The sequence below is a fragment of the Bolinopsis microptera genome, chromosome 3, assembly GCF_026151205.1.
Source record: "Bolinopsis microptera isolate Bmic1 chromosome 3, MBARI_Bmic_1.0, whole genome shotgun sequence".
NCBI classification, from domain to species: domain Eukaryota; kingdom Metazoa; phylum Ctenophora; class Tentaculata; order Lobata; family Bolinopsidae; genus Bolinopsis; species Bolinopsis microptera.
This window is the reverse complement of record NC_087074.1, coordinates 10,084,681-10,110,760: the sequence shown is the minus strand read 5'-3', so window position 1 is coordinate 10,110,760 and position 26,080 is coordinate 10,084,681. Positions and strand designations below refer to the sequence as shown.

The 26,080-nt window shown below is 40.4% G+C and overlaps 2 protein-coding genes across 2 annotated transcripts in view; one reads left to right on the top strand and one right to left on the bottom strand.

Moving 5' to 3' along the window:
- Positions 1–25,686, top strand: part of LOC134813099 (plexin domain-containing protein 1-like) — a 30,322-nt gene extending 4,636 nt beyond the window's left edge. The window contains exons 3-10 of the mRNA XM_063820778.1: positions 351–458; positions 4,666–4,735; positions 8,137–8,275; positions 8,988–9,105; positions 10,324–10,471; positions 14,190–14,277; positions 14,700–15,091; positions 24,114–25,686. Coding sequence (XP_063676848.1) covers positions 351–458; positions 4,666–4,735; positions 8,137–8,275; positions 8,988–9,105; positions 10,324–10,471; positions 14,190–14,277; positions 14,700–15,091; positions 24,114–24,268 — 1,218 coding nt within the window. The 3' untranslated portion in view covers positions 24,269–25,686. The remainder of the gene's footprint in view (positions 1–350; positions 459–4,665; positions 4,736–8,136; positions 8,276–8,987; positions 9,106–10,323; positions 10,472–14,189; positions 14,278–14,699; positions 15,092–24,113) is intronic.
- Positions 17,005–17,900, bottom strand: LOC134812131 (uncharacterized). Its single transcript, XM_063819348.1, has 2 exons — positions 17,818–17,900; positions 17,005–17,636 (listed from the first exon to the last, which is right to left on the bottom strand). Exons 1-2 carry the CDS (start codon positions 17,891–17,893, stop codon positions 17,098–17,100), a joined length of 615 nt encoding a protein of 204 aa, XP_063675418.1. The 5' UTR covers positions 17,894–17,900; the 3' UTR covers positions 17,005–17,097.
- Positions 25,687–26,080: the final 394 nt, after the last annotated feature.

Sequence of the window (26,080 nt, the reverse complement as noted above, 5' to 3'; positions counted from 1 at the left end):
TCACTGATTCATCTTCTCGCTAAGTGTCCTGGCCATTAGGTAACCTTTTCACTTAGTAACATGGTTATTAATTAATCTGGTCTCTAAATTATATGGTCACTAAGTAACCTGGCCACAAAGAAAGTAGGTCACTTAGTAACCACTAGGTTATCTCTCAGTAACCACTAAGTAACCCCTCAGTAACCACTAAGTAACCACTAAGTAACCTCTCAGTAACCTCTCAGTAACCACTAAGTAACCACTAAGTAACCACTAAGTAACCACTAAGTAACCTCTCAGTAACCACTAAGTTACCAATAAGTAACCACTAAGTTACCAATAAGTAACCACTAAGTAACCAAATCTCTCAGGACTGGTATAGTGTAGACAAGGTACCTGGTATTGAAGGGTGGGTGGAGCTACGGGATCACAAGAGGAGCGTAAAACTCAACCTAACACATCAGTACATGGCTTTCATGGTGAGTAAACCTCTTTATTATAATAAATAATATAGTTAGTAGTTACTAATTAACATTGTAACTTAGTCACCTAGTTACTAAATAACATTGTAACTTAGTTACCTAGTTACTAAATAACATTGTAACTTAGTTACCTAGTTACTAAATTATAAATAACATTGTAACTTAGTAACCTAGTTACTAAATAACATTGTAACTTAGTAACCTAGTTACTAAATAAAATTGTAACTTAGTTACCTAGTTACTAAATAACGTTGTAACTTAGTTACCTAGTTACTAAATAACATTGTAACTTAGTTGCCTAGTTACTAAATAACATTGTAACTTAGTAACTTAATTACTAAATAACATAGTAACTTAGTTACCTAGTTACTAGATAAAATATTTACTAAGTAACCTAGTTACTAAATAAAATTGTAACTTAGTTACCTAGTTACTAAATAACGTTGTAACTTAGTTACCTAGTTACTAAATAACATTGTAACTTAGTTACGTAGTTACTAAATAACATTGTAACTTAGTTACCTAGTTACTAAATAAAATGTTTACTAAGTAACCTAGTTACTAAGTAACCTGGTTACTAAATAACTTTGTAACCTGGTCACCAAAAAAATCTCAAACTCACATATCAGCTCATGGCATTCATGATGAGAGAAAATCTTCGTATTGTACTAATAAAATGTGACTAAAAATCTTCATATTGTACAGTAATAATAGTAGTAGAGTGTAATACGTTGTGTTCTATATTATTATCAGGCCCTGTTTAACATGTTTCGCTTTAAGATTGACGTAGGTTATATTGGAACACAATACACATCTAATATCCGGACAATTCACTCAATTTACTTCTATATCGCACACAGTGCGAGAAGTCAAGTTCAAGTAAAATCCTGCATGAATCAATAGACCACCTTTAAAAAGAGCTGTATTACTTACTTGACAAAACTTGTAGCATTATATGGATCGTCAGCCAATTGATCTCTTTAAATGTGGCAATATGTTCTCTGATATATAATGTGGAAGAATGGAGGGGGTTGGAGGGGTTTAATCAATCTGGTTGTACTTATCATTCCAAGCTAATTCATTTAATATCACCCTAAAAATAAGCCCAATTTCTTTTGTGATATAGGACTGTTCGCTGCTGTTGCCCGCCTAGAGAACATACCTGACTAATGTTCTGTGTGTTTTGTATGAAAGTATAACTGGAAGTATAATTATCAATTATTAGGGCTCGCACCCGACTGTAGGCTCTTTTGTCGGGGAAAAGATACGACTGGTACCTATGAACTATCATTAGGCATTGAATGTAATGTTGTTAGAAGGTTTCCATCCATTGAACTTACTTACCCTTATGTTTTTATACTTATTGAATAAAAGTTTTAACAAATCTGGTAACAGCCAAAATTAGTGTCTTATAAATGGCTACCTATGTCATTTCTAAATTTGGTACCAACATTCTGTGACCATGGTAATGAAAATGGACTTGGTATGGTATTGTTAGGGACTTGGTAATGAAAAGATATCAAAAATCCCCCCCCCCCCCCCCCCCCATTTTCCGGTCAAGTAGGCAAATGACCAAACATTTCCTCACATTAAATCACATACTCATCATCCCCAAATAATCACCGCAGTTTACAACAGTTTGGTTTATTACACGCAATAATATCGGACAAGTAATCCAAACATGCCGGCATCGTCCCCTCTCTAATTAGATAAGCCAGCATCTCAATTTGTCGCTGTATTGTGCGTTTGACAAATTATAAAGTCCGTGACAGTAAAATGCTTTTAATCAAAGAGGAGGTCAGACCCCGATCAGGAGCAATAACACGATTAGCCCCTCTTATTTGTCAATATGTCTGATGATGCGTCTTGTTCCGGGTACATTTACCACAGTTCCCTGTCAGCTCTTGTAACTGTGGAGTTTTCAGAGGGACTCACCGGCCCGGGCCTTCCCGATAACCGGTACAGGGGTGAAATTCAATCCATTAAACCGAAAATATTTGACTGTTACTGGTTATAAATAGCCGGTTGATAGTGGAGCAAGGAGGCGCAATTACTGCTCAATTCAGATTTAACGTGTGCCTAGGACCGGACATTCCGTAAGCAGTGCAAGTGCGCTCTCTCATTATCGGCAATTCATCGGCTAGTACTGCGTTCTAATGGCTCCCACAGAGATTGCTCTATACCAATAGTGCAACAGAGCTGTTTGAAAGCCAGAGTCAGCCAATGGGGGGAGCTATGCGGAGCTTGTGAAAAGCAGCCAATCAATCAGGACGGAGATACGGAGAGAATGTTAATTAATTACTTTCTCGTGGTTTAAGCAGAACTAGGGAGGGAGAGCCGGAAGAGGACCTGAAATGAGTTGTGGTGATCAGTGCTTTATGCCTGTCACGTGATCAGTGATCTCTGGGGTGGGTTTATTGTGGTTTGAGGCCGTCGTGATAAAGCTGGGAAACTATGAAATGAAAAGATTGCGTTGGTTTTCTTAGCTGTAGATGAATTGGTCAAACCTTTACGAGGTCAAGGTTTGTGAGAGTGAAGCTATTGTCTCCGCTGTGGCTAGCCACACACCACTCTACAGTGTAGAGTGGTGTAGAGTCTACACTTGTCCCATGTTATAATGTACCTAAAGTTACAGTATTAGCAGCTTGTCCTGGTATACAGCATTCAGCATCCTGGAATCAGTCCCTTGTATCTTCTCAAGTGTAGAGCTAATAGTTTTTAAAGGTCTGTGTGAAGATTTCTAGAAGTTTGGTTTCTTAAGCCTGCTAGGAGAATCATGTCGCTCTTTCAGAGCTTATTTGAATAGTGGTGAGATGGATTAGGTCAAAACTTAGACCAGTGTTCGATTAATCTACTGGTCTAACGAAATGCAGGCAGACCTAGGAAATTATTGTTGAAAATTTTTTGAAACGAACTCGCGAGTTAAAAGCGATGTTCTCTGAGGAGCGCCTAGCAAACTGGATAAGGTGTTCAGCAGATGATCTGTAACCCAGGTAACCTGTACTCTGTGTCACCTGGTGTCAGCCCGCCAGATGCTGACTATACTGAGTCTAAGCTTTAGCTAGGAGGAGTCTATACCTCAAGAATGTGAGACCGGGGATCCGTTTCCTTGGAGATAGGCACAGCTTGACACGGTGTACCTGCAAACAATATTCATTATTCTTATAATTAAATGACGAATTTGTCATAATGCTTGCCTTTGAGCTGTGCATTCAGACCACGGGACTGCTGCTCTGGCATTTCAAAAATCGTTTTCCTATCCCGGCCGCAAAATTAATTTTATGGTTATTATAATGTTAAAATTAGGGCTATCGAAAAGAAAATATTTGAATGATTCAGGACAATGGGAATTGGTTGTTCAGGCAGATTGTATTTAGCTTCACCATCCTTCAACACTCCTCCCATACTTTTCATATTCGATTAGACTAAATTATCTTGCCCTAAAATTTGGATGAAATCCAATTATTCTCAAGTCAAGCTTTGTTTGTCCTTGATAGCTCTAGACAGCGTGGAATTTACTGACAGATTCACGGTGTCCAGGAGTGAGACTGCGATACTGCTTAACCCTGTCATCTCTCCAAACAGAGAGAGAGAGAGAGAGAGTGAGACCACATATAGATGTTGTGATCTGATTTCATCATATACTTACATTTAATTTAAAGCGCGGAGAGAGAGAAAGAGAGCTGTGAAGTGAGAAGCAAGTTCGGCACCCTTAATTAAATAGAGTGAAACACAGAAAATATATGATATCAGGGATCAACGTTTGACATGCAGCTGTGTACGGAATTTCCTATTTTGTGGGATGTGCAGTGTTAAGATCACGTTTATATTTTCTGACCACAGCCACTTATTACACTGCCACTATTTTACAATGAGATCTACAACAACGCACAGGACTGCTTGTCTGCTGGACACTCTCCCACTTCAGATCAAACTTCACCGCACAAACACACACACAACCGCACAAACACACAGTTCACAATTTGTTTTAAAATGAGGGAACATCTCTTCAGATTACCGAATTATCGTACGACACTAATTTGCCTTATACTAGTTTCTTTGCAAGTATACCGATAAAACAAATGAGATTAAATCAGCGGTATATACCTGAAATTGCCTCTCTCCGATAACAAATTAGACAAATTTCAATCGATTGTCTGTATAACAACCAATGACCAAACCAATGACCCAACACTCATTTCAGAATCAAAGCCTGATGTTTCAGTTTCCCTTCTACGGAGAAGACTTTACAGATCTGAAGATAACTACTCAAGGTATGCATTGCACTGAAGCTGGCCAACTTTCAGGTCCGCTTCTACATAACCACTATCTTAATCCAGCTTTGCAGAGCTGGCGGCACAAGGTCTAGAAGGTAGAATCGCGGTAGGGTACACGTGCCACAACTCCTATTCATCTGTGAAGTTGTTAGAAAGTTCCAGCTCAGACGACGAGTCTAGCACTGTTCAGTTGGATCAGCGGGCATACTTTAGACCTTTACACAGCTCCCCCGCCATCCTCAGAACAATACATTCCATTCAAACTACTATAGCTGTATTCCGGACTCTCTCTACCCGTATCTATCTCTCTCTCTCTCCCTCTCTCTCTCTCTCTCTCTCTCCTCTCTCTCTCTCTCTCTCTCTCTCTCTCTCTCTCTCTCTCTCTCTCTCTCTCTCTCTCTCTCTCTCTCTCTCTCTCTCTCTCTCTCTCTCTCTCTCTCTCTCTCTCTCTCTCTCTCTCTCTCTCTCTCTCTCTCTCTCTCTCTCTCTCTCTCTCTCTCTCTCTCTCTCTCTCTCTCTCTCTCTCTCTCTCTCTCTCTCTTTCTCTCTCTCTCTCTCGCTTATCACATGTTAGACGACTCTAAAATTTTCACTTATACACAACTGAGTTAATTGTCAGGGAGATTTTGTTGAGTAGCTCTCACTGCTGCTGCTGACTTGACTGGGAATTATAACCCCCGGCTCTCTTACTCTCTCTCTTTGACAGGTTAACTTCTGACGTCAGTCCCATGAAAAAAGTTGTGAAAATCGCCGGGTTCTGATTGAATGTTTTGTCTGGAAGTTGGATATGTCCTTGGAGATAGGCATAGAGAGAGTGAGAGAGAGAGAGAGAGAGAGAGAGAATAATATTTAGCGCTGTAAAAACTCTTAGAATACTTAATGTTAATGTGCGTGTCGTCTGTAAAAGTTTTGTAAAGCTATAAAACCCATATATTATATAATATATGAGGGAGAGTGTCAGGACCTCTAATACAGAAGTCGGGGAATATGAAAACTTTAAAGTTGTAGTCGACATTTATTAAAACCCTTCCAATCTCACGGTCTTGTAGGATACACTGTAATTTCTGTGTGAGATTGATGGAACATGGCTGTTCAACCATGCAAAATGCAAACACAATGTTCTCAATTAGACTGATGATCCAGCTTCAATCGGACTTATTGATCATCATTACGTCACATAAGATGAGAGGTTAATGTCGCTGCACTTCAATCAATAAGTATTTAATTAAATTATCCATGCTAAAGAATATATTATTATTGTTCGCTATGGTCTAGGTTCCTCTCCTAAAAAATGCATTTTTTTGGCTTCAATTTTTTTTCGAAAGCTCCCCATTCTTCGGATCGAAACGCAACAAATCATGGTTAAAAAGTTAAGTGCGTAATTTCATTTAAACGGAGGCTGGCGGGGCCACACAAATTGAGATATGTAATTACGGGGGACAATATAAAACTGAGTGTAAGAGATAAGGGAAGAGGTGATAATTTGTCAGATTTGATCCGGTCTGGCCAATGAGCTGACTTCTTACTCAACCATCACTGCACAGCCCTTCATTCAATTAGCGTCCCTCGTTATCCGCTGACTCAACTAAACGTCATGTATTTAATTTTAAACGGAGGTTACAGCGTGTTTCCCCAGAAAATTGGCCCCCCCCTTTTTGGTCGAAACATTATTACACTGATCAGAACAGTAATGGTTGTGTCACGCGGGGCAATGACCTGTGATTTCAGCACTGGGAACACCTCTTCTCTGGACCCTGATTTAATCAGGTAAATTCCGTCAAAAGCACTAGCTCCCCACCAAGTAAGCTTCAAGTCGCCATCCTATCTCCGCTCAAGGTGGCCAGTCAGAGAGCCATGATTAAGAACAATGGTGAATACAGTATCTTATATCAGGTTCTCAGAGTAGCTTTGAAAAGTAAAAACAATGGCCAGACTAAGAGACTGGCAGAGGAATGTTGAGAAACCCCGGCAAATGTCTGGCTGGAGACGGACCTCTCTCTCTCTCTCTCTCACGAACTCTAGGGCGGAGGAGGGGGTAAATCCGGTGTGGAATCCTGGGAGTAAACTGGGTTTTGTAACGCCGAGTACTTACAAGTTTCTAATACTAACATGTCTTACTCGACATTAGTCTCACCAAGTGGGAGGTACTTTATATTGGGACACTTTCCAGGTCACATGGTATTATTATTATTACAGCTGCAGATTCCAGCAGGATTACATTATGTTTGTCACCCCTATTATAGGTTACATCTAGTGTCAATGTTTGGTTACTGTATACTGTATACACACAGTAAGAGATCCTCCCACATTTCACATGCGAGTGCCAAACAGAGAGAGAGAGAGAGAGAGAGAGAGAGAGAGAGAGAGAGAGAGAGAGAGAGAGAGAGAGAGAGAGAGAGAGAGAGAGAGAGAGAGAGAGATAGAGAGGGGTCTACTACCACCACCACCTCGGATAATATGTGTCTGAAGAGAAGTAGGAGTTAAATAACTGCGGAAATGGTGTTTGTTACACGCAGGGTTAATTAGCGTGTCAAACCCTTGTAGGTACTTCCACCTCCTAGTCTGGTGTTAGTCTGTACCTCAATTATAGGATCAGGTCGGGTTGCACTCTCATCATTATTATTGTTGTATCAGGAATCTGGCAGCATTCCAGTACATGATATTATTGATAACCTGGTATCGGATCTCACCCTGACTAACTAGATTGTCACCGTTAACATGACCATGTTATGACAAATTCTCATGACAATTGCCAGACTCTCTTCACATGTATTCCGTATATGGTATACATACTCCTTCATAATACTCCTTTATAATACTCCTTCATGATATGCCCATATTTAGGTGGTTGCCAATACACCTGTTATAACACAGTACAGAGACCTCCCAACAGATTACGTGATTACCATTTATAGTACCCCAATTACTACACAGAACTCGTCAACAATCTTACCAGACCTCTTTCTTACTAGAAATTTGCTGGAGCATGTAACTGGTTACGGGATAACTGGCACTTGGCAGTGCTTCTAACGGTATATTACCGCTCTACTAACCCAAATATACCGCATCCTGCCGCTCAACTAACGATCCTAGCTTCTTCCGTAGTTTCGACCTTTTGGGGGTTTATGGGTTTTATAAATATAAATAGCCCGTGTATTTGTTGCACTCCTATTTTTATTAAATGATCTATTATCAGACACATGTTATACGGGCTCGAGTTTAAGTTCATTAATCATAAGGCTATAAAACTGGGTGTGTATCAACAATAAAGCCAAAGACAATAACAATGGGGCCTATCCCCGATTTAATATAATCTAGAATGTTCTGAAATTTCAATTTGTATGTTTAAAACTTATGAGATTGAAATGTTCAATATTATAACACCCTCTCTTTCTCAGGGTTTATAAGTCTAAGTGATGTGATAAGTAGCACACAGTACATCGCCCCCCTTATGGCTAACTTCAAGCCTCTCCCTGCAACCAACCCAACCCAAGACATTCGACTTCTTTACAGCAGCGACAGTGTCATCATTCAGTGGTTAGTGTTTAGTAAATAAATTTTAAGTAACAGGATTACTACACTGACTGGCGACAGATTGGGTTCCCTTTTTTTACAGTTTCGACAAGCACCGTCCCGTGTAACGAATGCCGACATACCCCGCTGAATGGGATTTAATCCTAGAATAATTGCTGGCGAAACTGTTCCGACCTCCAAACAGTCCCCTAACTGGCTCCAATAGCTATCAGGGACGACCAGGAGCTAACCACAGTGTTTCACTACTGACCTGGAGATAGATCGTACCTGGGTCCGACTGGAACACACTCAGCTATCTGTATTAACCCCCTCTCCCATCCTCCTACTAACTCGCTCTAAATGTTATCACAGTTAATTTCTTTATTAAAACCTCAATATAAACCCACTTCTGAAACTTTACCACCATCACGAGGCTGGCTCGCCACCAAGCCATGGCGGACGGGTTAAAGTCAAAAACAGATCACTGCTTAAGACCTGGGGATCTAGACCTCTTTTAGACAATAGACCAGCTCTAGACCAGTTCTTGAGTGGTTCTAGCACGGTGGTCCGGGTTTAATCTAATTATCGGAAACTAAAATATCCTTTCATCTGACTCTGCGTACTATGGCATACCTCTGGTACCCTTATTTACTCCTCGCTTGGACCCTAAATATATTTCAAGAGAAATTAAAAGACTCGCACAGCTTGCAGTGATCTCACGTATTTATCTTTTCAGGGGCAAAATGCTGTTAGAGTCACAAAGTTCAGCAGGACAGTTCGACTTTCAACTGAGATTGGACGTGACTGGAACCATCTATATGCTCTATAAAACTGTTCCACTGCCCATAGAGGATGTGAGTATATAATATCCAGGACAGACGTTTTGTCTCCACTTTTTATTTATTTATATTTTGGTTTTCTTTATTAAACTCTTCAGTTGGTCTAAAATTTGGTCCAAGGAATGTCGTAGTTGTGCAAATTATCTCTATTATTAAATACCTGATTTCTAAGTTTTCAATAATTCCACCGTTTCTCCTGGCACGATTTCGAACTTAATTCCTAATTTGTATTTATTATGTTAATAATGGGCCTTCGCAACTTACCTGGGTCTGGCTTCACAATTTCTATGACGACTGTTGTGAAGAGGGAGGCCATATCACTCCAAAATATCTTCCATACTGCATTACAAAGCCAGGATTATGATAATGTCCCGGACTGAGCTAAAACCCACCTCTCCCACAACCCACTCTTCACCCACTCTTCCTAGTCCACTTCAGCACGATAAACCGATTATCTGAATTATGTTTTATATTATTCGAACTACACACCATTATCCGATAACAAGGTCTAAGTGGCAGTAATTATGAGCTCATCAATTTATTGGCTTCTCCTTTTCCTCTCCCTCCCTCTCCCTACCTCTCCCTCCCTCTCCCTACCTCTCCCAGTCTCCCTACCCTCTCTCTCTCCATCACTCTCTCTCTCTCTCCATCACTCTCTCTCTCCTTCACTCTCCATCACTCTTTCTCTACACTCTACTCTTCCACCAAATCCGGTAATCGGAATGAAAACTGTAGTTGTGAGATGCGGGAGAGTGGCACCAATAAGAACAGATCACCCTTCATCCTCATTGTAGTACTTAGGGGTGTAAGGCTGATACCTGGCACACTCTATTTTATTAGTCGTATCTCATAGCACACGCTGGAGCTACTCTGAAAATAAATCCTGAGAAGTTGGGATGTAACTGGTCTAAGGTTCTGAAGAGAGGTCATGGTGCCAGGTTTAACGGTTAATTTTTGGGTTAAAATGAATTGTAGGTTATTAGTGGTGATGTCAGATACCCCGGTATTATGAGTATAGAATAATGTGGCCGGGAATGTATGATCTCTGATTTTGGGGATGAAAAATGTTTAATTGGTAGTCCGTCGCTTAATGATCTGTACCCTTAGTAATGTATTAATTTGTTAATTAGATGAATTTCATTCCAATGGGATACTCACTACTCAGCAATGACTCTAGCTCTACACTAACTAGCCATTAACATGCCAACCTCTCCTAACCATATTGTATTTCAGATCGACATGAACGACCATCAAGTTACGGCGGGGATCTCGGGGGGCCACGCCGAGGGGAAGACAACCCCGATACCATACGATACTATCTCCCTGACAAACGTCACTTCTAACAGTACTTATATCCTTAAACCCATCGCCACGTGCCTAGGTTAGTTGATGTTATTACCTGTTTGGAATGGTCGTTTATTGATCAACTTTTATTTTTTATCTTGTTGGTTAATATTTTATTATTGCGTAAAAAGTGTGCCAGAGTTAATCCAATTATTTCATAAGCATACAGGATTTAATCCAATTATTTATGCAAGTAACTGTGAGTATATCCAAGTAGTTCTGTATTATATATAAGTATCTGTTATCTGTAATAATGATGTGAGTGTGTTTGATTGAGCATAGTCAAAAGTACCAAGCACTGGAACTGTTGAAATACCAAGTTTGATCTCTAAGTAGCACTCAGGGAGTTGGTATTTCAACAGAGTACCAACTCTCACTCGATCATCTCTGTCCGGAGTGCAGGGAGTTGAAATGTATGTTGAAATTCCCCCTCCCTCACCCCGGAGTGCAGGGAGTTGAAATGTATGTTGAAATTCCCCTTCCCTCACCCCGGAGTGCAGGGAGTTGAAAAGTATGTTGAAATACCCCCTTCCTCACCCCCGGAGTGCAGGGAGTTGAAATGTATGTTGAAATACCCCCTCCCTCACCCCGGAGTGCAGGGAGTTGAAATGTATGTTGAAATGCCCCCTTCCTCACCCCCGATTGCAGGGAGTTGAAATTCCCCCTCCCTCACCCCCGGAGTTCAGGGAGTTGAAATGTATGTTGAAATACCTCCTTCCTCACCCCGGAGTGCAGGGAGTTGAAATGTATGTTGAAATACCCCCTCCCTCACTCCGGAGTGCAGGGAGTTGAAAAGTATGTTAAAATACCCCCTCCCTCACTCCGGAGTGCAGGGAGTTGAAAAGTATGTTGAAATACCCCCTCCCTCACCCCGGAGTGCAGGGAGTTGAAATGTATGTTGAAATTCCCCCTCCCTCACCCCGTAGTTGCAGGGAGTTGAAATGTATGTTGAAATACCCCCTTCCTCACCCCGGAGTGCAGGGAGTTGAAATGTAAGTTGAAATACCCCCTCCCTCACCCCGGAGTTGCAGGGAGTTGAAATGTATGTTGAAATACCCCTCCCTCACCCCGGAGTTCAGGGAGTTGAAATGTATGTTGAAATACCTCCTTCCTCACCCCCGGAGTGCAGGGAGTTGAAAAGTATGTTGAAATACCCCCTCCCTCACCCCGGAGTGCAGGGAGTTGAAATGTATGTTGAAATTCCCCCTCCCTCACCCCGGAGTGCAGGGAGTTGAAATGTATGCTGAAATTCCCCTTCCCTCACCCCCGATTGCAGGGAGTTGAAATGTATGTTGAAATACCCCTCCCTCACCCCCGATTGCAGGGAGTTGAAATGTATGTTGAAATTTCCCCTCCTTCACCCCGGAGTGCAGGGAGTTGAAATGTATGTTGAAATGCCCCCTTCCTCACCCCCGGAGTGCAGGGAGTTGAAAGATGTACACATCTCCGTCCTCACACTCAGATCTACACAAGACCAAAGTGAACACATACAAATTCTGTAATTTCTAATTAGTGTGTCATTAATGCTAATCAGCTATCCATTACTTAACGTCTAGTCTTCCACCCGTACATTTCTCTGATATGACAGTAGAATGTTGACCTCCACAGAAGAAATCTCTTAGATTCCTTTTAATGGGCCGGTGAGGCTCGCTTTAACCATGTACTATGTCTACTTTTGAGATGCCAGCCTTTGTTATCACCAGTGTACACTGTTCAGTCTCCTATTTCCCCGGCTCTTGATAAGATACTCCGGACCAAATTGACATCTGTATATCTGGTAATGATAATAAGAAAATCTGTGATTACGAATTTATGAATAACCTAAACTGGTGAAGGCTCTTTAACCTGTGTTCCTTCTCTCTTTACGTCTGCACTAATAGTCAGAACAGTATTTGAGATGTGGTTAGGATTGCTGGGTTTAGACAACCACCACCATACACCCCGTGCTATCACTACGACTACAAGTACTGTTCCACGTATCCCCCAGACTTCAAACACACACGGCACGACAAAGATTATCTACTTGTATTGTCTGAGAGAGTAAAACTATCTTAACTATTTTGGTTCTTAAATCCTCTCTCTCTCTCTCTCTCTCTCTCTCTCTAGCTACCCTACCCTACCTTGGTGGACTGAGTGAGATATGTTTTATAATATCTCGTACATTCACGGGAGGACGACTTCCGAAAATACCAGATATTATTATTTTTGGTATACTGACCACATGTTTTTTTAAAAGATTTTTCTGTCCAGTTTATCCCACCTTTATAAAGACGATACGAGATTTGTAGAACTTCCCGGCCAGTCTAATATAATTATTAATGTACAATTTCAGAGCTGGTTACAGACATAGAACTGTAAGATGGAATTATTGACCTGTTATTTTTTATTAAACCTCACCATTGGGACAATCAACAGTCTAACCCATGTGCAAGGAAAATAATTTGCTGGCAGCTAGCCAATAAGAGCGCGTCTGCTCGTCTGCCCGCCAATCAGGCGACTTGTGTTCCATCACGTGACAGTCACATGAGCCTAGGCAAAGTTTAGTGCTCCGCATTGAAGTGTTGACAAGGTCCACCGATTACTGCAATTGAGGTCTGTAATAGTACTAACTTAGCCCGCCTTTTAGCAGGTCATCAGTGGTATAGTGGCCAACAAAGACAGCTCTTTACCGTTGAGGAAAGCGGCGGAGGAGGGTGGCGCGTGTGGCACCTTCAGACGGCACCGCCTCGTACCACCCCCTCTATTTTATCCGTATATCCAGCTGAGCAGCACAAGTAGCTGCCAATTGTTTAAAATGTCGCTAAGCGGTCGGTAGGGGTTTCTTCACGGGATTGGGTGGTTTCAGTGACCTGTTAGAGCAGTGCGTTGCTTGCCAGCGCGAATCCCAGGACCCACCCAGTGCCAGAACACTGGGCTTCCCTAACTGAAACTCCCGGTCTCCTGGCAAGCAATCAACCGGAACGTACTACGTGCTAGCTGGTAATTGTAGGAGATCTTGTTGTAATTAGCTAATTATTGTAATTAGGGGACTGTCCTGTGCTAATGAACCGTGGGAAGATGTATCTCAAAGTCAGATGAATGTTTTGTAAGTTTAGAAAGAATATTTGGAATGAAAATTGGAAAAGGATACATTTACGTAGCTGACAAGCTCAGAAAATAAGAACATGTTTCCAGAACCCCCCTCTCCACTAGCCGGAATTTAAGTAAGATTGGCAAACCGGTGAAGCTTTAGTACTTCTAATTTACAATACTGCCCTGTTTTAAATAGTTTGTAACTTTCGGGCAGAAAAAAATTACTATCTGATATTATTCTTCCGTTGAATAACGTAACGAAAAGTCAGAGGGAGAACGCCACAGAAGCAGTATAAGGGCGCCAGTAAATTTGAATTACCTAAAGATAACCATTTACTGATTTACTTGGAATCATTAGAAAAGTTTTCATCGGCATTGAAGTAAATTTCGTTCTAGGAAAGTTGCAAGATTCGAATGATCCCGGATTGAGAACCTGTCGTAAATGGACATTTCCCGCCGGTTTTAAACTTCTTTTTTTAAACATTGGAAAGGGCAAAATTGAAGAATTAATTCTAAGAATTAATTTAAAGCAGCTATGTCGATTAAATTCCGAAGGACGGCAAGGGTCTAACGTTTTAAACTAATTGAACAACATTTCTTGAGAATTTAAAAATCAGGTACCAAGACAAAATAATCGAATGTTACTTTAGTTTTTCTCTTGGATTAACACTCACTCTTTTCAGACCAGAAGAACTGCAGCTCGTGTACCAACTGGAGTGGTATGTGTTATTGGTGCCCCTCTTTGCAGCAGTGTTCAACCGGCCAAGACAGGTACGTCTACTTCTCGCATGACCAAATAAGGTAACCACGTGATATTGGATAAAACGTGGGTCTACATTTGGCGTGGGAGAATCCCACGTTTTCAGCCCTGAACTTTGGGTGAAATTCCCAGCAGCACCAGTCAGCAAACAGAAGATCTGTCAAGAAGATCATTCGAGAAGAACCATAAGTCTGGGTGATATTGAGGTGAAGCCCCGGTGTTGTGCCGAGAGATCTGAGATTTAGTAGTGAAGTTTTAAATTACCTGACAGATCATTGGCGTGAGACAGAGGCCGGGATAGCCGGCTATGTGTCAACAGAACGTGCTATTCAGACTAGTAAACTATATAAAACTACAGAGTACACTTTATATAGGGCTCAGGTGTACACATGTGTGACATTATACGTTAACTAACAACTCTATCCCTCTCTAGGCTGAAGGACAAGTGGCTTAAGGCCAACTGTTTAGCATCAGCAACCAAAGAGTGCAGCGGCTCCGCTACTCCACAATCCTTCGGGACGTCCCCAACCACGCATCCCTTCTCCACCTTCTCAATGTCCCACTCTCCGGTGAAGGAGCAGCCGACCCACCCCTCCACCCCTCCCTCCCACACCACCGTCAAACAGCCCGTACCACCGGGACAGAACACCACCACTATTAACAACAATACCGATATAATAGACAATACTAAAGCGGGTGTCGGCACCACCGCACCACAACCCGAGCACACCACGCACGTGCCTACTAACAATCCCGTCAGCTTACCGGTGATATATGTGATCCTGATTGTTGCTTCCTCCCTCTCTTTCATCCTAGTTGTATCAGGTGAGACGATCTTTTTTATCTTCATCAATTATATACAATGTACATCAAGATTGAATACATAAAGAATGTTACGATTGTGTTACTTTCTGTGTGCCACTTTATATCTAATCAGCATATATTTCTATTATGTATTGATATCTTTCATTAATACGATAACATCTTTCATTCATATTAAATTTACATATTCAAATATCACAATGGAACTCTCCAAAGATGTAACAATATAAAATTCGTTCACATACCATTCACCCTTCCGTTTATCCTGCATAGATATAATAAATGGTAATTTTTAATACGTCCATCTAATGAATCTATTGATCTTCAATTATACTCCCTAATAAAATTGCTACAATAGAACATTGTAACAATACGAGCTCAACAACCCCACCATATTCAAGAAGACCCCCATCACCTCATGTATGGACTCCGATAAGCCGGACATTAAAACGTTTGACACTCTGTAGGAGAGGCGTTGTTCATATGTTATAATGGAGTGAACTAGACGGTGAAGGCCCTCAAGTAGTCAGGATGCACGTGTTGTACCTCTAATTATTGGAGGTTGTCTCTCTCTATCTCTCTCCGGTCCGGTTATCTGGATCCCACGACCGTCAACACCGGGATTTACTGGGAGAACCATTGGGTTCACTGCAGACTCTTTAGTTTTAATGAGTTCGATGAAGATTGATTTTTAACTGGCTCTTGGTAGACTCTTGGCTGGCTATTGATAGACTCTTGGCTGGCCCCCTGACTGACCTTTGAGTCTTGACAGACTTCAAATTGGCTCCAAACTGGCTCCACACTAACTACTGACCGACTTCTTGACTGAGTTCTAAAATGTTTTTACATGTATGTGCTTTTCAAACAATCCACCTGCACTTCGGCGTCTGTACCACTTTGATAGTTACTTGGTATTATTAATACAGCAATGTTAACTGTGAAAACTTAGACTAGCGAGAAAACTTAGAGTTCGTGATAGAAGCATGAGTATGAAGTGAAAGAAGTTCGGATCTATAAAATTACCGTGTCAAAAATTGTTAAAATCTTGTTGTGCACAGCTAGTATATCTATATACTACGTGACGAAGTTGATATAAAACAAGTAGCAGAAATACGGGAGAATTGTTAATAATTGTATCTAATCTGAAGTTGCTAAGATGTACATTTCACAAAATTCCGATAGCTCCACTGTGGAGCCAGTTCGGAGCCTATGTCGAGTCAGCTCACAGAAGTTGTTACTTGTTTAAAATTCCTCAGACCTAGTACTATTCTCAATTCCCACAGAGTCGCTCCTTTAGGCTACTGGCACTGCAGTTAGCCTTATAGCTAATGTCCTTGCGATAGAGTCATTCTAACTCTGGGCTAATGCTTTAAACGCTGAAAATTTAGAAATAATCGTTTGGCCTTATTGGCTTGCCAGACGCCGTACAGTACTTGGTGATTTCGTTTAACTCCGCCACAATTTCGAAACTTTTTGCCGAACAATTTCACCCTCCGTAATGAGTCAGTAAAGCGTGGGTTAGCAGCGATTGGGAGAGATTTACCAGTGGGCTATCGTGGGATAGTTCGCTGTAATGTCTCCATTGAAGGATAATATGAAAGTAGGGTTATTTCACATCCACATCAGATACAGTTCAAACTGTGCTGGCGTAGATAAAAAAGAAAGAATGTGTGTGTAGATTTAGACTGGTTCCTGGTTACTTACTGGTTCCTGTGGAGTGTGGAGGGATATTGGATGGTATAGTCTCAAACTATCTACCTACAATCAGGTTTTAGAGTTCAAATAAAACAATAGTTGAGTACTCCACCGTATGGTCACAAAAACTCGAAGCAACAAAACAATCCATAGTAAATTATTTACAGTCCACTTGTGTCAACTAGCTCGCTGGCTGGCAGCGCTCCAAGAACCAAGTCCTTTCAAACGTTACAACCTCATGAAATAAGCGATTACTGTAAATTAAGATTAGCTCCTCTGCAGCAGCAGCTCTATTAAAACTGTTATAGAAATGTCTAGTATCTACCTACCAAAAGTACAGCAGCTGTCAAAGCAACAAGAGCAGGTATGGACACTATCCAAACAACCACCGCATCAGGAATCCCTCCCACCAGAGAAATAAAGATAACATACCACACACAACCGATAGCCTCTCCACCGAACACAAACCCAAAGTTAAGGGCCATGTTTTCAGGTCCCATAACCCGCTTTATGACAGGAGGCATCATGTTAGTCATGCCTGTACTGATGGCCAGTAAACCACATACCACTACGTACACCTCCCGAGTGGGCCGAGTCACGTACATCATTACCTGGAGGAATGCCGCCATTCCATCTCCTATAACCAGGAGCATCCAAACTGGGAGAAGATCCCCTGCTATCCCCCATGCTAGTCTCCCTAGAGCCCCTATGATTGGCAGAGCAACCCCGAAGTTGTTGAGGAAGATGTCACTGTGGTTGTAGGTGGGTAGTTTTAGGGCGAAGTCTTTGTAGAGATCAAATGCACAGAGAGTAGTGAGTCCTATCGTTATTCCACTCAGGAATAATAGCACCGCTGTAAGGGAAGCAGTTTAAACTGAGAGATGTGTTAGGAAACTGTTGTTTTTTGCATATTTTATGTTTTGCATGATCTAACAGTTAAATCGTAGCCCGGATGGCGTCAACAAGCCAGAGTTACTACGACTGCGGTACAGTCCTAAACACACACTTTTAAAGCTTTTGTAGGTCATGCTTACCTAAGACGCAGATAGGGGTGGCTGTTTTATAGTCCTGCCATGGCATCAGCTCTTCGTAATCATCATCAGCTCTCATGCTCAGTTCACTCTTTTTAGTAGCATGATCCAAATCTTCCTCACTCGTTTCTTCCTCTGTCTTGATGAAAATTAAGCCTGGTAGCAGGAGTATAAAGACCATGCCTGCCAACAGGAGCCAGACGTACGGGACTCTCTCCAGAACGCTGCTGTCCGTAAAAATATAGTCACCTGAAACAGTACGGACATGTCATTGAGCTCCCGATTAGGGTTTCGTTATATGCCTCTCTCTCTCGGGCATTATTACTAATATATTAATATCATAATAACATGCAGCTCTGTGGTATAGCTGTGTAATATTATGTACACCCAGTGTGTATATTATATATATTTATATATAATAATAAAATATATGCCGACTTGACGACATGTGGGTAGGTTAGTTAGACAATGCCACGACGTATTTTATAAAGGAGTCAATGGACGGGTGACATGTCTGGTTTGTGTCTCTAATTTTGAGGCGCTACGTAGAGAACTAATTAGGCCGATTATTTTGGAGTTTCGGAGACAAAAGACCGAGATTATAGAATGCAGAGCTGGGATTTAAGGTATGCCGTATTTGAGGGTTGGGGGTTTGAGCCATTGTTCAAATGCAAATCCTCATCCTGGTTTAGGGTTTGAGACGGAATTACCAAGTCAGTGTGATCGATTGACAATGGGAATCCTGAATTATACGCTGTGGTCGTGTTTTGAATATTATAATCATGTCTATTCGCCATAACCTACACAAAAGTAAGTAGCGCCTGGAGGCCCCCCCCCCTATAACCTACTGAGTCTCTATATATTGAGTCTCTATATATTGAGGCAGCCAAACCCGATCTAATACAGCTTCACCCCGCGCGCTAGAAGATATGTTAGGATATATTTATCTCTATGGTAATGATGTAAACCAACTGCCTGACAGTCTACAATCACTCGTCTGTAGTTAGGAGGCACCTAGAAGAAGCGTGCGAATAATTGGACCGCTAATGAATTGTGGAAGATAATAGCCAGCTTGCATGTGTGCGGTGTGTATGTCAGAGAGGTTGGGCCACATCATCATCAACTGCTGCTGCTGCTATTTGTAGGGAGCTGCGTGGTAACCGTGTATTATGTATACTATAAACTACTGTATGTCGTTAGTTTATTGAAAAGCTAGCTTGAAATTTGTGAGATGCCATTTCTGATGACGTAAGTAGTATTGGGATGGTTTTTGGTTAAACGACAAACGTCTATAACATATTCTGGGATATATAAGTTGGGCAGTCGTTAGTAAATATGTGGTTTGTGAATAACCAAATAACCAAAAAAGCGGTGGGGATGGATGCATCACATACCATTACTATTGTTAATGTTTTGTTTCTCAATGTTCCGGGGATTAAGGAATGTGCTGCCCAGAATGTTGCCCCATATTCCGGACATTCCAAAGAATAGTCCGTATATCCCACTTGCCAATGAGGGGTACCTGCAGAAGATAGGACACTTTTATAGACTGTCAACAATATGGTAAATTTTCCACTTTCGTTTATAACTTTATAACTTTAATATGTAAAATATTAAACTTTCTAGAGTATTCTATTTCTGCGACAGTAATTGTAACTAAAATGGTAGAATATTATAGCTAGTCGTTTAACGTTATAAATTTTTTGTTATTAAGCAAAATTTGTTTCCCTTTTACTTTCATAAGTTAAATCGAATCTCAATTATAAGTGCCTTATGTCATAAGACCCTTATAATTGAGATTAGATTTAACTCATCAAAGTCAGAGGAAAGCACATTTGGCCTTATAAATTAAATCTCCAGTAAAATGATTTATAACAAAAATAAAAGGTTCGTCTGTACCTGCTTACTCTATTCACGACAGTCGAGAGAAAATAAACATGCAGCATTCCATAACTAAGACCAATACCAGCCATGCACACAGTAACCACCACATAACTCTGACAACCACAGAACAGCACTAAACACCACCCACACATGGCGCACGTGTTGGCACAGTGGAGGAGCCGCGCGCTGATCCAGCGTGTTAGGTAGCCCTGTAACCAGCCAGTGCACGCTGCTATTCCAAATATTAGAGGGACGTGCAGGTGGCACTGTTTAATGGTGAGTGTAGGGTCGTGTTGGTACATGTAGGAGTAGATGTACACTTGGATTACACCGTAGGAGAAAGCAATGATGTTGCAGCCGTGGCCTCCCAACATGCAGAGGAATAGCTCGAGTAGGGCTCGGTTATTCATGACCTGTATCTGAGGAATGTCTTATCAGGTCTGACCTCGTGTTCGATTTAAAATAGATAAAATATCACAACTTTCTAGAAAAATGGGATAAAATGATGAAATGAGTCTGCAAAGGATGATTAAAATAAATCACTAAATTAAGTTTTGCATTTGATGCTTTTAGTGAGAAGGGGGGGGGGGGGGGGGGGGGAGCAACTGGCTGAATGGTTGATCAATAATTACTGAAAACCTTCAGGTTTACCAGGCCATGGTAATTATAGAACAATTCCATTAAAACGTTCAAAAGGTAACAAATGAGGTAAACGGGAAAGAAATTGCAACCATAGTAGTAGTTGGAGAAAATGTACTCAATGAACTTTTAAAAGCAATCACCGGCCACATGGAATATTTAATTGTACAAAACCGCCCAATCGGACCAGGAACATCGTTAATTGCAAAAATGAAACAATTCAACAATGGAAATATTGCAAACATTATTTCACATTTTTTCACGGAGCCACAAAGGTAATCGTGTGACTAATCTCGCGAGAAGGAATGTTCCGATATAACTCTACATCGTTATTCGTTTGCCGATTGTATTCAATGACGCTCGTGTAACTTTCGAAAAGGTGTCAAATCAAGCCTTAAAAGACTAACCCGTGCACTCTCAAAACATGGTTCAACGTACAGATTATATCATGAGAAAATGTGGTAACATTTTCTCAGGAAGCTAGAATCTTGTATTGTGTATGTTATGGATCAAATGAGCTACCTATCAACATCTCACGGCAATGTAATGAAGAAACAGTGATGTCGAAACTTTTTTACAACCTATGAGCTATGCTAGAAAATATGTAGAACGTTATGGAGTACATCTCCCTTCCTCCTGACAGTGATTTCATATCCATTATATCCAATTATCTCTTATCTGTTTTCGACTGTTAATAATAATTAGTCTTAAGCTTGAATGATGGTGTAGCTTTGAAAAAGGCATGTTAAAAAATGATGGCCCAATTATGACGCTGGTCGAAAGTATTCGATAGTCGATGCCTTCGTGCGTAAGGTCAGGCTGTTACTAAAAATTATCCTAAGCGAACGGCACGAGCGTTAAGTTAACTACAGAGCAAAAAGTGGTGTCTACAGTCTACAAGATCCTTTAAGAAGTCTAGGTGTGCCGTTAAGAGCCTTCAAGTGCTTAATAGTTCCTGTTGGAGTGCGATAAGTACTTTAATTACCTCTTTAGGTTATGAACAATTCATGATTTAAACATTTTTATGTGAATACAAGGAATCTTTATTGCATATTTTATCCATAAATATCTATCTAAATCAATATTGTTCTGCTTTTGCTCATATCCGGGCTTAAATTAGCTGTTATTAGGATCGTTTAGACCTTCATATTATTTAGCTCGTGACGTAATTAGACTTAACGAGAGTTTAACTGAGGCTAGGTACAGGATAATGTAAACATTGCGGACAGTGAATAATATACGGAAACTAAGCTGCCTCGAGATTACGTTCCATGTTTCGTCTTTCTCTTAATATGAAAACCTCCGTCTTCAACTGATACCGAATTATACGGAATTATTAAGGGTGGTACATATTCTGGAATGTTCATTGTTCAACCACAGTCTTACCAGTCAGAATTGAAGAGTCTATAATAAAATACGAAAGTTTGACTGAAAGTTGAAAACTGGATTAGTTTTATTATTTATCTATTAGATCTCCAAAACCTGATAAGCAATAGCCTCTTTAAACTTTGCAAGGACTTATGATCAGCACTTTAAATATGACTCATGCCTAATATGCATGATTAACGGGTATTTAAAACGGTTGAGTTTTTAAGTTTTTCGACTGGTAGATAAGTAGTGATGATCGCATACCTTGGTTTGTCAGCTGATCTGACTTCTCAGGTACTTTCCGGTTCACTTGAAATATTTTTATGGTGTTTCTAAACTTTGCCTTTTTGATAAATAAACAATATAATATGTATGTTAGATTTTATATTCTTCATCCTTACATCTTCCTTTTTGCATCTTTTCTGGTACTAAATATATCTTAAGAGTATCATGCATGAAAACGGTTACTAAGAGAAAAATTTAATGATTTTGGCTCATAGAAATGCGATTTCAAAAAATTACCTCTCCAAAAGACAGCTGCTTCGAGACACACGCTAAACATTTTTACAGTGTTCTAAAACTTGTCAACGCTCTGCCCTAAAATGCCTTAAAATGCCCGAAAGACCGACCACAATATTGTGTAAACTAGTTTCAGCACGTCATCACAGCGCCTTCAAGTTCTAGGTCTCTCCTCTGAGACCGTTCACCGTGATATCTTTTTATTAAACTGGTCGGAATTTGAGTTTTCTGTGGTTGTAAAAAACCCCAGACTCTTATACCCTCCTGGTAAAATTGGTGAGCCGGTGATCACTTTTAGGGTATCATCCCGTTTAGTTCAATTCAAGGAGTGTCGCAATTTTGAACAGTTGATGGGAGTTTCTGTCGCCATATGTTTAGATAAATCATTTTTAATTGATAATTCGAATTATCGTGTCAGCTGTCAAAATATCAAAATAGTTCAAAATATCAAAATAGTTTCTCAAAAAATCCATCAACATCATACGGTGATTTAATGACAGTATTGGTGGCACTTGTTTTTTTGTTGTACCCTCCCACACAAAAAAGACTCAACTCAAATACCTTAAAAATATGCCGACATATTATTGTGGCAACACTCAGTCATTCAATTAATCAATTGTACTTTTGAGGGTGTTTAATTAAAATCTTTAGAGAAAGTGCCTCGGCAGTCAATATTGGCAGTCTTCAAATTTTTTGATCAGATTATTAGAATAACAATTGAACTGATATTTTCCTGCCACCCCGCAAGTGAGCATGTTCCAACAACTCCTTTGTTCTACGCATAACATCTTTAATAAACTTTAAAACGGTGAACAATTTAATAAGCTTTGGCGACGTTTTTACGACTCAAAAGTAACACGAAAGAAACGTAAATAGGACGTAAATCCGACGTTGTTCAGGCTGGTCATGTTCCCATTAGGCAGCCATTGGTCACCATACAAAACGTTCTTGTGAGATCTCATTAATTGCTTGGTTTTCCGGAAACAAAGAAAAATACACCTCATCAAATTTATTGTTTGTCATCCTTCCAACCAACAAACGATTGTTTCTTCAAAAGAACGCTCTTAAGTTTTAATAACTACAGTTTCTGTACTAGACTAATAGCTGTTTGTAGTAGACTATGATTGGAGTATTTGTAGACAACAAAGACTGACAGTTGACTGAGGATGAGAGCTGAAGACGATTGTAACGTAATGTTATTAGTAAGCTCATGGTTTCTCTCTCTCTCTCTCTGCTCGTTAGAGAGCTAACAGAGCTTGGTGAAGCGTGTACTGGAGATAGGGTTGGTAACCCGTGTAAAAGAGAGCTGTAACAGATGGTAACCCGTGTAACAGAACTTGTTACACCTGTAACAAGTTGTTACACGTGTAACAGGTTGTTACAGTTACATGTTACAGTTCCTTCTCTTAAACAGGGTGTCAGTAAATGGGTACAGTTTAATAAGATATCACAGTGCAGTACGGTATATTACCATCAGTTATCTTGCAACGTAGAGGCAACAAATCCTGCACATAGCCTAATAGGATTTAATAAAGCTTCAGTAGTTCTGACAGATGTTCGCTTTGATATGCCCACGTGCAGTGTAATGTCTCTCAGAAGGGTTCAGTTAGGAGGGTGCGCGCAGTTAGTTGCGTACTCACTCAACTAAGCTAAACTGTGTCTAACTTCACTAAACAGCCTAACTTCACATCACATTTGCACATCATCACGCCCCGGCTCCTTTCATCATTTCATCTGATGGCTTCTCCTAAAGTCTTTATCTTCAAATGAAGTCATATTCTTTACTGAATCGTGCCCTTATTTCAGCGTTTATAATTTTATCATTAACTAAACTTTCTTTTATTTCAACGTTTGTAATTGTACTGTTTACTAACCGTTCCCTATTTCAGCGTTTATAATCCTGCTCTGGCACAAGAGACGCCTCAACCTACACAGTACGTCTCTAACATCCCGGTCCCAGCCTGAAACGAACAATCTTCTGTCAAACGGAGGGGCAAACGGGCACGGAGTGAAGTGCTTATCAGACGGTTTGTCGCACATCTAATTAGTATCACGTGATAATGTGAAGTAGAAGATCACGTGATAATGATGTGAAGAAGGAGATCAGATCTCTCAGATGTGTTGAGAGCAGATCTGGCGCACCAGATGTTGTCCGGCCCGAACCTCCTGCACGTGCTGTGCAGGGTTTGTGCATGTTGCGCGTCACATACACTGCGCATGTGTTGGGAGTGTGGATTTATATATTTCCGGTCGGGACACAGAAAAAGCGGGGACCGGATGCTGTGACTGCCATGTAGTCAATTTGTTTGTTGTGTGTTGTCGATTGTTTGACATGGTGTGAGAAGTCGAGCGAATTTTGAGGAGGAAGAAGAAGAAGAAACTTTTAATGTTAAATTATTTTTGAAGATTATTTTAAGCAGAGTATATATATATTGCGAGCTCCGGAATTGTACTGATGAATTAAAATTTATATTTTTCGATATAAACTGCAACCGTTTTGATGTATGTATGTATCGACGATGACTGAACCGTTCACGTTCACTGTTTAAAAATAATTTCTAGACTTAAATAGTTAAATTGTCACCAAAACTCTCAGAAGTATGAACATTTTGTTCTACAGGACAAAAATATAGCGGTCCTTATCATGAAGAATTTCATCGTGTAACACGGCGAAATTCTTCATGATAAGCACCACTTTATTACGAATACTATAATAGAAAAGATTTCCCGCTTTGAAATATCATGCCATTTTAAAATTTAAAACATCGTGCACGTGCTTACGAAATGGGTTTCTCGGGGTAAATTTTAGGGTGTTATAGTAGGCCAGGTTTCTTAATCATCCAAAGTTGCATCATGAAAGTTTGTTGTGATATAGGATTGATAGCATTATACTACATGTTTACAAATCCATAGTACAATATGCTCGCAGTTCGTATCACATGCACGCCTTCACATGCTTATCTGGCTAGCCTGGAAGTGTTCATGAAGTTACCCCTCTCAGTCGTAAAGTCGGGCCGTTCTTCTTTATGTAATTCTGTGAAAGTCACTGCGGGCAAAACTTTTAAATATTATTCACATAAAAATTACTCATGTATAGAGCGAATTGAATGAATTGTTAAAACTTTTTTCTGCAGTAAACGATACGACGCTCCCATATATTATGTAGAACAAAAGTTTTATCCAACAGTTAGCCTGTACTCGCTAGCGAGTAGTAATCTGCGGTTGAAAATGATACAGGGATCCCAAGGTAATAAAGATCATTTACCCGATGTAGAGATTTAAACGTTTCAACCAGGTCGACATGTATTTTCTTGATGATTAGTTTTAGTTATTCATTATTGTAAAGTTCTTAGTCCGATATTTTCGTATAAATGACAGTCGTCGGGATTTTATTTTTTTAAATACCGTATTAGAAGAATAATATTTGTTCACTTTACCCAGAAGATAATTTTATTCAAGTTAGACCTGAGTTTTAATTTAATTTGTGGCAGAAAACTCGGACCTCGGTTCCATGAAGTAGCTCTGAAAGGGCCGGTCTGTTTTGCATAATCAAGAAATCTAATTCCAGTAGACCAATTATTAGTCGCTCTCTTGTATGGAACGCGCAAGAAGAATTGTCATGTAATTGTTAAAAGTTTGGCGACCTAGCGCAAGAAACGCGCGCATTGAGCCGCGTTTCTCGTTGAACCATGTGGTTGCATTTAAATCCAGCATGTCTGGGTAGTAGATCATCGGCATTAGTTTGGCCTCAGTCTCGGCTCCTTATTTAGTAAACACTCCAGAGAAAATAGTTCTCACTTGTAATTATAGGCCTTCTCTAATGGTCGAACAACCTATACACCTTGGATTAGCCAGC

Bases quoted from the DNA above. Each gene is read 5' to 3' on its own strand.
- LOC134812131 (XM_063819348.1), bottom strand. From the start codon at position 17,893: ATGAGAGCTGATGATGATTACGAAGAGCTGATGCCATGGCAGGACTAT. The intron at 17,637-17,817 runs GTAAGCATGACC...CTTCCCTTACAG, and splicing joins CACCCCTATCTGCGTCTTAG to CGGTGCTATTATTCCTGAGT.